Source organism: Rhinopithecus roxellana, chromosome 19, assembly GCF_007565055.1.
Source record: "Rhinopithecus roxellana isolate Shanxi Qingling chromosome 19, ASM756505v1, whole genome shotgun sequence".
Classification (NCBI taxonomy): domain Eukaryota; kingdom Metazoa; phylum Chordata; class Mammalia; order Primates; family Cercopithecidae; genus Rhinopithecus; species Rhinopithecus roxellana.
Window position 1 is genome coordinate 52,705,992 of NC_044567.1, and position 15,126 is coordinate 52,721,117.

The 15,126-nt window shown below is 50.4% G+C and overlaps 1 protein-coding gene across 1 annotated transcript in view; it reads right to left on the bottom strand.

Moving 5' to 3' along the window:
* Window positions 1–13,325: 13,325 nt before the first annotated feature.
* Window positions 13,326–15,126, bottom strand: part of LOC115894936 (MAGUK p55 subfamily member 2-like) — a 61,293-nt gene continuing 59,492 nt past the window's right edge. The window contains 1 exon segment of the mRNA XM_030924099.1: window positions 13,326–13,453. Within this exon segment, the coding sequence (XP_030779959.1) occupies window positions 13,326–13,453 (128 nt within the window).

The following is a 15,126-nucleotide window of genomic DNA, read 5'->3' on the forward strand; positions in this document are numbered from 1 at the left end:
CCCATCTGCAAAAAAGGGGTGTTCATAAGAATGGTCAGCTCACAGGTTTGTTGGAAGAAGGAGAAAGAACCCTGACAAAGTGAATGCTCCTTGGTGCCTGCCTCCTGCTAAGTCAGATTGCACTGGCACTGCCCGCCTTCCTGAGAGGCACGCAGAGGCGCTGCTCTGGCTCAAGGTCACAGCAAGAACACACAGCCCAGGCCTAACCCCAGGTCTGCATGACTTCTGTGCACTTCCCTGCCTCTCCAGGGATGACGTGAGCCCAACCCAGAATCTGCTTTAAAACGGGTAGAGCTGGCATGGGGTTGGAGAGCTTGTGAGTGTTCACTGAGCGCCTGTAAACTTGAAGTTTGAGGTCTGTCGGGCCCCGCCCTTGATCTTGAGCTGGCCCTTGTCAGCAGGCCTCAGAGGCCCTGCTAACATGTTTTAGAGGAGGTTCGTTGAGGGAAGCTAAGGGACTTGCTCGAGGCCCTCACAGGGTAGTTCCTCAAGCTGGGATCTAAGCCAGGCCCTGGGCCCTTGGGTCAGTTGACCCAGATGCTGTCACCCTGCTGGGCACTGGACACCTCAGGGCCTCTGCCTGCGGGCGACCAAGGCTGGGCTGTGGTCTCGGCCAGTGGAGGGATGCCCCAGCTGGAGCCTGCCCTGGACTTATCTCCACTTTGCCCTTCCTAAAACCAGTCTGCAGAGAGGACCCCCACAACTCGGGAGGAATCACAGCCCAGATCAGAGCTGCCCATGTGCTCCCCAACAGCAGTGGGGGCCCCCAAGGACACACCTCAACCCCTTCAGCCCACGCTCCACCCAGCACCAGAGTGATCTTCTTACCACCAGAATCAGGTCTTGCAGCCCCCTGCCTGAAACCCTCCCTGGCTTCTTCCCAACACTGGGAATAAAATCCCAGTTGCTCCCCGCCCACATCACCTCTGCAAGCCCGTCCCGTGCAGCGCACCCTTCCCTGCTCTCCCTCCCGCTCCTGCCTCTCTGCTGCAGGCACCCTGCCCCTTGAGTTCCTTGACATTCCACATGTCCCCCACCTCAGGACCTTCATGCGTGCCTTCCTTCTGCCTGACACTTTCCCCTCGGGTCTCAGCAGATCCAGCCCCTCAATTTTCGAGTCTAGGCCTTCCGGGACCCAGTGTGAGGGATGGCAGATGTTCCCTCTGGAGGCAGTCATCACCCCCAGGCTTGCTGTCTGCTGCCCTCACCAGGCTGCGAGCTCTGCAGGGCAGGGACTGTCTCTCGTTCCCCGCTCGTGCCCAGCGCCAGGAGCAGGGCACGGAGGAGCTCCATATGTGCTTGGATGGGGGGTGTGGGCCCTGCAGGCATCTCTCCCCCACAGAGGGCTCTACAGGTCTTGCTACCTGAGGCCCCCTTTTCGCTGACCCAGCCTGGTTGGGGCCCAGCCACCAGCCACGCCCAGGGGAGAGCAGCCCAGCCTGGGGCAGCTGGAACTGGAAACCAGGAACAGAGCCGGTGAGGGCTTTTGTGCTGAAGGCGATTTGAGACCATGGAAGGCTCTGGGTACTCCACCCGCTTTCCTCCTCCGTGCTGCCAAGAAAACATAGAAGGCGGGCCCCCTTTCACCCATAGCTGGACTGGGGACCTGGATGGCCTGGCTTCTGGACTCTGCCCTTAAGTGTTTATGACTGGCCAACACTAGGCCTCAGTTTCTCTCTACGGAAAAAGAGCTCCATTCATTCCTTCAATAAGTATTTATGAGCCACCACCGTGGGCGTCAGGGGCCAGGTGGGAAGGAAGCCAGGCCCAGCAGATGGTGAGCAAGAGTCTGGGCCTGAGTCCTCTAGAAGTGGGGATTCTGGTGCAGGGGAAGGATAGGGGAGAGGGGAGCAGCCCGGGCAGGAAGGAGCTGAGGAAGGCTGTGGGTGCCACTGGAGCCCATCACTATCTGGCACTCCGAGGAGTGTGAAGAGGGGCAAGGGGTTGTCCTCCTTAGGTGGGGTGGGGGGACAGTGGTGGCAGCTGTTGCGCTCATCAGTCAGCCCTCGCCTGCAGCCACCCTGGGAGAGGAGGTGGCTCCTATGGATCCAGGATGATTCTCCAGAGAAGGGCAGCGGGGAGACGGGCACTCCTTTCAGGAACTGGATCTGGGTGGCCCCAACTATGTCCACTGCAGCAAGGAGCTACAGAGCAGCATGGTCCCGGGCTCCAGCGGGGCACATGCAGGGGCTGCGTCCGGAGGCAGGGAGGCCTGGCTGGAGGGACCAGAGACCTCCCAAAGGAAGTGACACTTCCTCTGGGATCTGCGGGGTGAGTGGGTGTTTGCCAGGCACATGGGGAAGTGCTTCCCAGGAAGAGGGACAGGCACAACCAAAGGTCTTGCGGTGGGAGACAGCAGGCTTGGCTGGGGTGGGCGGGTCACTGAGAGCCCGAGGACCCTGTGCAGCGCCCAGCCTCAGTCCTGTTCCCAGACCCTCCCTGGCCTCCACCATAGCCACAGCGTGGCTGCCTTGCCTACCCCGGAATGTCAGCACTTGATAGCAGGACTTTTTGCTCTGCTTTGTCCATGGCTGGATCCCAGCCCCCAGAACTGCAAGCGCCAGCACCCAGTAGGCGCTCAGTAAATCTTTAGCTACTCCAAGATGTAAAAGGACCTCCAAGCCAGAGTTGGTGCAGTGTGGGCTCGTCCCTGGGGTTCTGGGGACCCTGCTGCAGGGCAAGGTAGGGAGGTAGCCACCAGTTACTGGGAGCAGGAAGAGACAGGGTCCATAAGGGGTCCCAGGGGCTCCTCTGCACAGCTAATGCCAGAGGTGCTGGGGAGTGGGCCACACAAGCACCTCCAGCCTCAGATTAGGGACCCACTGACCAGGATCCACTGTGCTGTCAGAATAACATTTCAAAAGGCAAAATATAAAACACATAGAGTTTCCAAGGAAATCCGTTTTATTGAAATGCAGTTATCAAAATATGAACAAATACATTGGTGGTATACCAATGGCCCTACTTCCTCACAGATACGCTGATGGCCCCTGCCTCCCTGGCTGGTGAGCGCAGCCCCTCCCAAGGAGGCCAGCAACGTCACAGGCGTGGGAATGCCTGCTGATCTGTGGGCGACAGGATAGCAAGCACTGGGCACTGCTCATCCTTTTCTGTAAAGGAAGAAATTGCAAAACTCTGAGAGTGAGGTGCAGTTGAGATTGAATGCTTCTCATTTCCCAATGCACGTGCCCCGAGGCTTACCCCCAGACCCTGAGGGAGTTCAGGCCACAGGGGCTGGACTGGGCCAGAGTAATTTCTTGAATCTGGTACTGAAACTCAGAGTCAGAGCACTCCTGCCCGCCCCAACCCCTTGCCCCCAAGTCCGCTCGGCCTGAGGGAGGATGGGGTGCTCTCTACGGAGCACCAGGACAGTCCAAGGGCCTTCGCCCTGCACTTGTTTGGAGGCTGCCATGGTGGGTCGTGGGTTTCACTTCATGGTCGTTACAGGGCACTCCCTTTGTGCTTGGCACAGAAGCCATAAACTCTATGAATGCCATGGACAAGTGAACAGCAGGGAATGAAAGCCAGGGGTCCTCTTGGACATGACCCTATGCCAGTCTTGGAGCCACCCAGAGAGGGCATCTGAGGACTCTGAAGACCTTGGCTGCACTAACTGCTCTGCGCCTGTTTTCTCCTCTGTAAAATGGGGCTGATGATCATAAAGCCATGGGTAAGAAGTAGGCAACCGCCTGTGGCAGTGCCTGGCACATGGGCACTGCCTGAGCACCAGCTTTCCTCTCTTGCTGCCATGATCTGGGGGACAAGCTTCCCAGGGGGGGCAACCCTGGACTGGTGCTCTGTGGCTGGAGGAGAAAGGGAAGACCAGTGGGACTGGGCCAGTTAGAGCCAGGGAGGAGGAATAAGCGGGGGCTTGGGCTGGGATCTGCTGACTGCAAGTGTGATGGGAGCAAGAAAGACCCCTGACATGTTTGACTTTTCAGGATCATTCCTATTGCCATGTAGGAAGCAGGCCAGGGAGGAGGGCCCTGGGGCCAGGGTAGGAGGCTGAGTGTGAAGCCCAAGAAGGGGCCCAAGAAAACACCACTGCATCCAGGCTAGTCTGTGAACTTGGGTGGGAGCAGCCAGGTGGATGGGGAGGACTAGCGAGGAGAAGCTTGCAGAGAGTGGTGGCCTCTCTGGATGCTTTAAAATGCGAACAAAGGCACAGCCACTTTGGAGGTTGGTTTGAAGTTTCTTGATAAAGTTAAACATACACTTGTCAGACAATCCCGCCATTTGTCAACTAGGTACTTCTCAAGAGAAATGAGACTCATGTTCACACAAAAACTTGTAAGTGGATGTTTACAGCAGTTTTACTAGTAATCACCCAAACAAGGAAGGAGTCCACCTGTGCCTCACCTGGTGAGGGGGCAAGCAAGCCATGGCCCACCCCGAGATGGAAGCGTCCTGAGCAGGGAAAAGGGAGGATATTGACACCTGGCACCACAAGCATGTCCCAAAGGAAGCGGCTGAGCAGAAGGAGCCAGGCCCCGCCACATCCTGCTGTGGGTCCCACGCATGTCCATGGAAGCTGTGAACGGGGTGGGGGATGGAGAACACATCCATAGCTGCCAGGGGCTGGGGTGGAGGTGTGGTTACCACGAGGGACAGGAGGCGGTTCTGGGGCTTGGCGTCTTGATCACGGCTACATGGATATGTGCACTTTGTCAAAACTCACAGGATGGTGCACAGCAAAAGATGAGTATAGGTAAGTTACACCTTAAATTTTTTTTAAAAGGGGGAAAGAAAAAGAAGTTGCCACAAAAACTTGTATGTAGAGCCACCAACCTGTCTGGATTTCAGACACATTGGAGGAGAGGTTGGGTCTGCAGGTTGAGACTGGGGAGTCACCAGCTGTGAACGGAGCCGAGTAACTGAGACATTAAAGACACCAGACACCTGGACACTGAGGATGTGGCAAGGCGAAGTTGGGGGAGGGCACAAGGGTGGGAGGCATTGGGAATGACAGGCAAATTGGCAGGAAGATTGACACACAGATAAAAAGAGACAGTTGGATGAGCAGAAAGGCAGAGAGACAGAAGTGGACCAACAGACAGGCAGAAAGTGGAGACAGAGACAAATATCCACTAATTGAGCAACACGTAGACAGAAAGATGCCGTAAAGATTTAAAGATGCGTAAGTGAATGGATGGAGCTCAGGGTAGCTCTCAGGTGGACACAGACAGAAGTGCAGACAGATGTCTTGGCTTATGAGTGCATGGAATAGCCCGTCCTGATTTTTTGGGACATTCTTCTAGATCTTGGATCTATCTATGGCATTGGCATTGACTTATGCCCTCTTTGGAGTCAGAGATGACTCCTCTAGCTCAGTGCCCTGCTCCACACATCCATTCAGCTGGGTTGGCCACTGCTGCCCAAGTGGCTGCAGAAATCCCTCCTGGCAGGGACGCAGGAAGGCAGGCTGGGCTGCTGTGCACCCCGGGCCATTTCCTGAGTTGGGAAAAGGGTGCTCTCCAGGTGATGTGGGCCATGTAAAGGCAGTAAAGGATTTCAAGAGGCCTGTCAGTGCATATCATCTGGAGTAGGGTGTGTGCTGGGGAGCGGGGATGAGGAAGGCAGAGAAAACAGGAAACTTTGAGCTTGCCTGAGGAAGACCATCTGCATGGATTATGAAGGATGGCTCATATGGACTGTATTTTCATTAAAATGTGCAAAATTAATTATTGAATTTTTTTTACTGACTAGAAATAACTCCTGACTTACAGAATATTTTATTTCCAAGTTACACTTTACCCTGAGTTACATAGCATGCACATCCATAGTGATTCTGCACCCCAGGCCCTCGCCAGCCCCTGGCTGGCTCTTGGCTGAAATGACCCAAATCAAAAGCCCCTGCCTTTCCGTTGGGGAGATTGACCAGTGAAGAGCTATGGACAAGAAGCAGGAATGTACATTTAAAAACGACAAAAATCAGAGCCCAGTCCCAGGCCTGGGCAGCTCTCATCAGCGTCCCGTCCCCCTTGCTCTGAACTGGCTGTGGCCCGCATTTTTTCCAGTGGTCATGCCTGGGAAATGAAGGTGCAGGGATGTGCAGGTGAGCTGGGGCGTGGAGCCACATCTGTTTCCAGAACATTCATGCTAAGGGAGGAACAGGGTCTGCATTGGAGAACATGGGGCGGGTGACTGGAGAAAGGGAAGCTAGAGCCACTTTTAATATTTTCTGGGGTAACAGAAAACTTGGAGCCACAAATGAGTCCTGGGAGAGTTTGGGTTAGCTGGCCCTGAAGCCATCCTGTGTCGTGTGTGTGTGTGTGTGTGTGTGTGTGTGTGTGTGTGTGTGTTCCACTATGTGTTCTTCACTGTGTGGCCTGGGTGTGTGTGTGTTTGCCTGAACTGGTTTCAGCAGTGAAAATCCTGGTGCTGACATGGACAGAATCCATGAAAACATTGCTAGTCCTAAGTCAGCTGACCTGTGTTGGGATGTGGCACATGTTGCACTGTCTGCCTTTGAAAAGGGTTTTTCTGTGAGGGCTTGCAGTGAAGGCACTCTGCTCAGAAAATGGCAGAGGGAAGTCATGGCCCCAAAAGGAGCCATTAGTGAACCCCACTATTAATTGTAAGTCTTAGATTCTGGGCTCAGTATTGCCATTCTCATGATGTTCAAGTGATATAAAGGGCCAAACCATGTGAATCTCAACACTAGCGTGGGAACAGAATACTTCCTGCTCTTTGACTGTTTGACTAAGTGCATACATCAACCTTTCCATATTTTTATTTGTTTTATTTTTGCTTGTTTGGGTTTAAGGGGAAACTTTCATGATAATTGTACCCTGAAGCCATTTTCCTGGAATGTATCTAGGCAAGGGATCCCAGCTGGAACCCGTGGAGGCCAGGAAAATGCTAGTCATCGGGATGTATTGCTTCATCTGGGGAACACTGTAAGGGACTCAACTCCAGGCACTGGTGTCTGGCTCTTGTGCATTTGCTAAATTGACATGACTCCAGGATCTGTAGCAGGCCCACACATCCTTGATGAATACAGTGAAGTCTTGTTTTTACCAGCACTCAGTCGGCCAAATATCTTTTCCAGCAATGAGATATTAGAGGACACAGTGAAGTTATTCAAATTAGGGTGGAAAAATCACAAAAATTTACTTAAAAAACATGGAAGGTCCAGTGGGGTCAGGTTAGGTAGTAAAGAACAAAACAGAGTGAATATTTTACTGAGATTCCAATTTTAAGCTTGTCTTTTTTCCTTTATGTTTCATTATTTACTCATTGCACATTCACAGAAATACATTTGCTAAGCAAAGAGAATGACATTGGAAGATAAGTGATTAAGCAGCGTCTAAACCAGTCGCAACAACTGACAGCACCACCAGTAACATGGGCTCTTCATTCAACTCTGGCAACAATTAAGCATCGATTCGTCAGTACTTAAGATACAAAAGTAAAACTGTCATCTCTAAAACAGTAACGTATATGTTCAAAAAATGCATCCTTAATTTTTTTTAGAGACAGGGTCTCGCTGTGTTGCCCAGGCTGGTCTTGAACTCCTGGCCTCAAGCAATCCTCCCACCTAGGCCTCCCAAAGTGCTGGGATTACAGACGTGAGCCACCACACCCGGCCATCCTTAATTTTTAAGACTCCAGATTAAGTTGGAATAGACTGATACGTATAAATCAGATGAAGCGTGTTTCTCTTTAAACAAGGGAACTTACAAAACAGAAGTATTTTTGTTACATGAGCTAAGAATCAATAAAGCCTTATTTGACAGTATGCTAGGTACCCACAATGGCAGCATGAAGACACAAACAGGAGGAATCTAAGCAACTATAATGTGCAGATAACATGGCTCTATAGGGTCAAAGGAAGGCTTCCTTTGTGCTTTTTAATGAAGCATAGTATTCATGATGCGTGAACGTGAAATGAAATCCCAATGTCCTTTGGCACAGAACCACACTCATTTCATGAATTGTTCATGAGTTGTTGACGGCTGCTTTTGCAAAACCATGGCAGAATTGAGTAGCTGTGACAGAGACCATATGGCCTATAAAGCCTAAAATATTTAATATCTCACCATTTATAGAAAAAGTTTGGAGATCTCTGATGTAAGCTCCAAGCAGCAGCCAACGTTGTCTGTTTTGTGCACAGACATTCTAGCTCATAAGGAAGGCACTTACCGAATTTGTATGTAATGGATGAATGGACAGACAGATGGGTGGATGGACGCATGGACGGATAGACAGTTCCCACACAGTGTTGGAGTTGACCAATGGTCAGACCATACATTTATGGCAGCAGAATCTACAACCTCATGGGAGTTTATCCCACAGGTTTCAGTCACTTACTATGAAGCAGGCTTAGAAAAGACCGAGAGTGGGGCTCTCCCAGGAAAAAGTGATAGATGGGGAGCAGGTGGTGCTGATGGAAGGGGCTGAGTGGGGTCTGTGGAGGCCACCATGGGTGAGGAGGACGTGGAGGCTACAGGCGCTGATGTACAGGAGAAAGTTGGCATTAGATGCCAGCCTGCACGACCCGAGAACGCAGAGCAGTTCCCGCGATGAGTCTGTACCTGAACTCCACTTTCTAAATTGCATTTTCTGTCCCTTTCATCTGAATCATCCCCCACTTATCAAAGGACTTTTCCACCCCTGGCTCCTCCTGCGCTTGCCCACCAAATGCAAGGGAGCTGTTTGCCTCATGCCATGGGCTGTGTCCCCGCAATTCATATGTTGAAGCTCTAACCCAGTGCCACAGAATGTGACTGCATTTGAAGATGGGGTGTTTAAAGATGTAGTTAAAGTGGAGTGAGGTGATGAGGGTGGCCCTAATTCAACCAGACTGATGTCCTCATAAGAAGAGATTAGGATGAAGGTGTGCACAGAGGGTCAACCATGTGAGGACACAGGGAGAAGATGCCATCTACAAGCCAAGGAAAAGTCTGAGGTGACACCGTTTCCCAGGATCCCTGTGACAGACTGATTGTATTTGATCACTTTCAGGATGAAGAGGGCAGCAAGATGTTCTCCCTGGAAGAGGCACTTACTTTGAATATGGGCTTATCTTCTCTGCCCGTAATGCTTCCATGGCAGTACGATCTGTTAACCACAGAGCTTTTCACCATCATGGTGTCCCACCCAGAATTACTCTGACTCAGGAAGCCACTTTATATCAAGGGAATGTGGCAATGGGTTAGTGCTTGTGGAATTCACTGATGCTGCCATGTTCCCTGCCTTCCAAAAACAGCTGATCTGAGAAAATAGTGGAATGGAGATTTTTCTCTCTGAGGCAAAGGAAAAAAAAAGAACTTACTTGATTATGACTTTCTCTCAATAGAAACACCATATTGCCAAATGCTGCAGACACTAATACGAATGGATGACAAGGCAGCAGTCCTTGGCCGGCACACTCAAGCAGGGTCAGAGAAGACACATTGCAGTGGGTGGAATCACAGCCCCTGAATTATCCAGGCCCTCACCCCTGGAACCTGGGAATGTTCCCTTACACAGAAAAAAGATCTTTGCAGATGTGATTTAAATTAAGGTCTTGAGAAATGGGGGATTATGATAGATTACCCAGGTGGTCCTAAATACATTCACAAGTGTCTTTATCAGAGGGAGGCAGAGGGAGATTTTACTACAGACAGAAGAGGAGGTGGCCATGTGACCATGGAGGCTGAGGGTGGAGGTGGCCAGCAGCCACTAGAAACTGGAGGAGGTGAGGATCGGGGTCTCCCGGAGCCTGTGGAGGGAGCGTGGCCCTGCTGACACCCAGCCCAGTGAGACAGGTTTAGGACTCCTGCCTCTGAACTGTGAGATAATAAATATTTGTTGTTTTCAGCCACCAAGTTTTGTGGTAATTTGTTACAGCAACCACAGGAAATGAATATTCCCATGCCAAAATTAATACATGCATTCCATTTTATATTCTTTTCCAACCTTAAAATAAAACCAACAAGTGCTTCCAGATTTTCTTTTATACTTCTCTTTGTGCATTCAGTTCAGTAAATGTTCAAAAGGGTAATACATTTATAAAATGTGGTGCCAAATTGCATAAAATTGACCAGACTAAAGGGGAAAATTTACCATTTTATGAAATAAAATATAATTTACAGATCACCAGCATTAATTTATATCATGTCCTGTTTTGGGCTTCCAAATTCTATTGGCAACTTTACCCTGGAAAAATATCATGAACCAAATAGGAAAACTGGTATTCTAAATACACTTCCTTCATGTGACACATTTCTTGTGTGTGGATGTAATGAGAATTCAAAAAAAGAAAAAAAAAATGATGTGTTTTTATTCCTCCCTTTATTGCCAAAATTTAGGCGTAAAAACAGGCACCAAAGGAATGAGTTAAAATGGATTTAGAAGAGGACAAGTGGAAGCCAGGCAGGGCAGAATTCTAAGATGAGGGTCAAGGTCTTCACCCTTCTCCTTAGCAGTGGCCCTGGGATGTGACGCGATGTCACTCCCGTGGTTATGGCACATTACATGACAAAGATGATTTCCACAGATGCGGAGATACGGGCTCTTCTCCTGATGGTCGTGAAGGAGGAAAAGCCACGTTGTGGAGACAGCCACCTGGAGGGGAACGGATAGACTTTAATTCTTCTTTAAATGTTTGGTAGCATTCAATAGGGGAGAATCCGCCTATTCTGAATGGTGCTTGTAGTTTGCATGTTTGACCCCTTAAAATTCTCACGTTGAAATTTATTCCTAGTGTTGGCAATGGGGCCTAATGGGAGGTATTTGAGTTATGGGGGTGGATTCCTCATGAATAGATTAATGCTGTCCCTTAGGGTGAGAGAGTTCTTACTCTACTAGTTCCTGGAGAGCTGGTTGTTAGAAAGAGCCTGGCACCCTCCTCCCTCTGTCTCTTGTCTCCTGTCTCGCCCTGTGACCTCTGTGCACACTGGCTCCCCTTTCCCTTCTGCCACGAGTGGAAGCTCCTTGAAGGCCTCACCAGAAGCAGATGTTGGTGCCATAATTCCTGTACAGGCTGCAGAACTGTGAGCCAAATAAATCTCTTTTCTTTATAAATTACCTAGCCTCAGGTATTCCTTTATAGCAACACATAACAGACTAAGACATTAGCTGTTTTGTGTAAGTGGACTCACACAAGATGTGGCCTTTTGTGACTGGCTTGTTTCACTTAGTATCATTTTTTCAGCATCATTCATCCATGTGGTCGTGTGTATCAGGAATTTTTTTTTTTTTTTTTTTTTTTTTTTTTTTGAGATGGAGTCTCGCTCTGTCGCCCAGGCTGGAATGCAGTGGTGCGATCTCAGCTCACTGCAAGCTCTGCCTCCAGGGTTCACGCCATTCTCCTGCCTCAGCCTCCCGAGTAGCTGGAACTACAGACTCCCGCCACCACACCCCTCTAATTTTTTTTGTATTTTTTTTTTTTTTTTTTTTTTTTTTTTGAGACGGAGTCTCGCTCTGTCTCCCAGGCTGGAGTGCAGTGGCCGGATCTCAGCTCACTGCAAGCTCCGCCTCCCGGGTTCACGCCATTCTCCTGCCTCAGCCTCCCGAGTAGCTGGGACTACAGGCGCCCGCCAGGTCGCCCGGCTAGTTTTTTGTATTTTTAGTAGAGACGGGGTTTCACCATGTTAGCCAGGATGGTCTCGATCTCCTGACCTGGTGGTCCACCCACCTCGGCCTCCCAAAGAGCTGGATTACAAGCATGAGCCAACGCGCCCGGCCAGGACTTCATTTTACGGCTGAATAACAATCCATTGTATGTATACACCACATTTGATGCACTCCGTCATCTGATGCTGGACACTTGGGTTGTTTACCCCTTTTGGCTGTTATGAACAATGCTGCTATTAACACTGGCATGCAAGTATCTGTTTGAGTCCCTATTTTCAATGCTTTCGGGATTATACCTAGGCATGGAAATGCAGGGCCATATGGTAATTCTATGTTTAACTTTTTGAGGAACCTCCATACCATTTGCCACAGCGGCTGTACCATTTTCCATTCCCACTAGCAATATACAGAGTTCCAATTTCTCCACATCCTTGCCAACACTTGCTATTTTCCATTAAAAACATTACAGGCATCCTAGTAGGTGTGAAGTGCTATCTCATTTGAGTTTCGTTTCCCCAGTGACAAATGATATGAGGATCTGGTGGCCCAGCGGACTGGGTGATCTCCTGGACTGGATGGTGGGGAGGGTTCACCTGCTTCCTTCGTCCCCTCCCCGAGCTCAGGATGCTTTGTGACCATCCTGTCGCTCTGTGATGTGGGCCTGAACTCTAGTCAGGAGAGCACATTCTCTGCTCAGGTGCCTGAGGTTGCTGTGACAGCTTCAGATAATGAAGCATTTTGTTTGGTTTCTTCTGCATTTTAGTGAGTCCTGGAGCTTTGGTTCCATTTTTCCATGTGTATGGAGTTGAGATCATCTTTCTGCCATCTCACTGCATTTGGTGGTGTCCACATTTGCCAGTTTGAAAAAACATGTATCCAAATCAGGTAATGTGTGAAACCCAAGGGTTGCCCATTGAAGCAGTAGGCTTTCATCTTCCTTTCCCAACTCCCATTTTTCTGAATCTATTATTGGGATGGAACGACCTAGAGATTTCTCCCATGGGAACTCTTGGGAGATTTAAACATCAGTAGTCTAGAATAGGTTGAGCAGGGCAGAGGTTGAGCAGGGCAGTAGTCCTAGAATAGGTTGAGCAGGGAGCACCTGCTAGGCATGGGTCAGGCTTCCAGGGTGAGGCCCCACACTGCGGTGCAGGCTGTGCACCAGCTTCCCTGCCCTCTGCCACCTGCCCACTGCAGGATTCTCTGGGCCATGCCATTCCCTGTTGGTGGGCCGGGCTGGATAGTGCTGCTGGCCTCTGCAAGGCTGGTGGGACCCACAGGAGCTGTCCTTAGGGGCTAGACCCTGCAGAATGCAGCCTGCATGTGCCTGAACAGCTGAGATTCCATGCCCCACAATTTAGAAATCCATGTAGAAAAGAATTCTTCATTTGAGATTGGTGGAGAAGGATCAGAAGACCATATTTTTAAAATCAATTTTTATGTGTGTATGTATGTATTTATTTTTTATTTAGTTTTTCAACTATACTATACACAGGATCAATCAATTTTAAAAGTGAGTAACATGGAAATGAGACAGATCTCAATGAAATGTATGTAAGATTGTTGATCACATGATTCTTAATCACACTCTCTCAGGATCTCAAACTCACCAAGACAGACCTGCCTCCTGGATTCCGTGGCGAACAGGCTGTGAGAATGTCCCTTCTGGTTCTGCTCACAGGCTGGCAGAGGCTCCGCAGGCTGCAGAGAGCAGCAAACAGGACGAGAATCTGTCATCGATTCAAGAGCAGCCAAAGAAACCCTTAGCAGTGCAGGGAGAAACAGGCATGCAGGACTCGAGATCCCTCGCCCAGGAAGACGAGCAGGTCCTGCACCCCAGTTCCTACCGTGGGATCCAATAAGAGGAACTTAGTGTCAGTGCTTTCTTGTGCTGAAGAGAGGGAAGGGTAAACCCACCCATGGCACAAAGCCTTGGACAGAGCCCAGGCCCACTGAGCATCAAAGCTGTCTCTTGGGCAAAGGGCATATGGACACCCAGAGACAAGTGAGTCATTGCCTGGAGCCTCCAGAGGATGATAGGCTCATGCCTGGAGCCAACACAAGGCATGGAAGTCCACCCAAGGGGGTGCTCAGGGCCCAGGCAGAACGACCCTGTGATTACAGGGCACCAACCTCCCGGAGCACAGCAGAGGGCAGAGGGCTGCACCTCTGTGTGCCTGAGTGTCAGAGAACTCCACACAGTAAGAAGGTCACAGGCAGCGTCCGAGAAACCAAGCAACCTTGCAGTTACCCACTCCCAGGCTTCTAGGGAATGTTTTCCCAGCCAGGCCCTGACAGCGTAAACCAGAACAGAAGGGCCATGGGCCCTGCTCACACTTGGCAGTTCCCTTGAGTCACCCAGAAAGTCCTTCTCCATCCCCAATCCCAGCAAAATGAAGGCCTTACTTCTCACTACCGGCCACAATGAGTCTTCCTGAATGGATACATTTCTTCACCAAGGAAGGACAGTGTTTTTTCCTCTCTTTGCTGAGTTTGGGGGAAGTTTAGAATGTCCCAGGAACTGGAGCTGAGGCAAAAGGTTGGCTTCAGCTGTTTCAGAGAGCTGGCTTGGACTTCTGGAAACTGACCAGCACCTGGCAGGGGGTTTGAAGCCAAGTGGGACACCCATGGTCATCCCAGGTTTCTTCACTTGTCTCTGTGAATACCGCCTTTAGAAAACCAATACAAACAAACAAACAAACAAACAAACAAACAAACAAACAAACTAAGCCCAAGCACTCAAGGACTTAGAAAGTGAGAAGATCCATCAAAGAACAAGCGTCAGGAACCCTGGTCTTGTCAGTCCTTCTGTGCCCTTGTTCTAACCAAACTGCACAGCCACCGGGGTGCCGGGGCTGCACGGGGAACCAGAGCGGTCACGCCTCTGTTATTCAGTCTCCAGGGCAAAAGGAGACCAGAACCTTTACATATCCCAAACATGGAGCTAAGATTTGGGAGTTTTGGAGGCTCTAAGTTCAGAAGGGTGAGGAACAATGGCCAGTGACTGAATATTTGGGAGAAGAACTTGCTTTCATGTGTCCCCTGAGATCCCATGCACCCCAGTTGGAGGCTGGGGGCACCAGCACTGCTCCCTGACTCTTAGCTTAGCCTCATCTGACGCCCGAGCTTCCCCTGCCCCCACCGCGTGAGGAACGCAAGCACTCCTGGCCCAGCCTGTGTCTTGACGGCAGGGAGGGAGGGCTGAGCGGCAGGCAGGAAGAGCAGAGCCCCGGCACACCTGGCAATGGAAGGAGAAGCTGTTACCAGGTGTGGGCAAAGAGCACAGGGAGCCCCACGGGTCTTCCAGTAGCACTTGCTTGCTCTCCAGCCCCTGGAAGGAGCTAATGCCATGCTAGAGACTATGGAAATTAACCCACAGTCCACCACCTTCCCCCACCACAAGACAGCCCTGCCTGAAAGTAGGCATAAACTTTGGCACTTTTAAAAAAAGGCTCATATGGACAGGCAAATGAATGGCAAAGCTAATGCAATTTTGAAAAACAAGGCCAGGGAGGTGGCTCAATGCTTGTAATCCAGCACTTTGGAAGCTGAGGTGGGCAGATC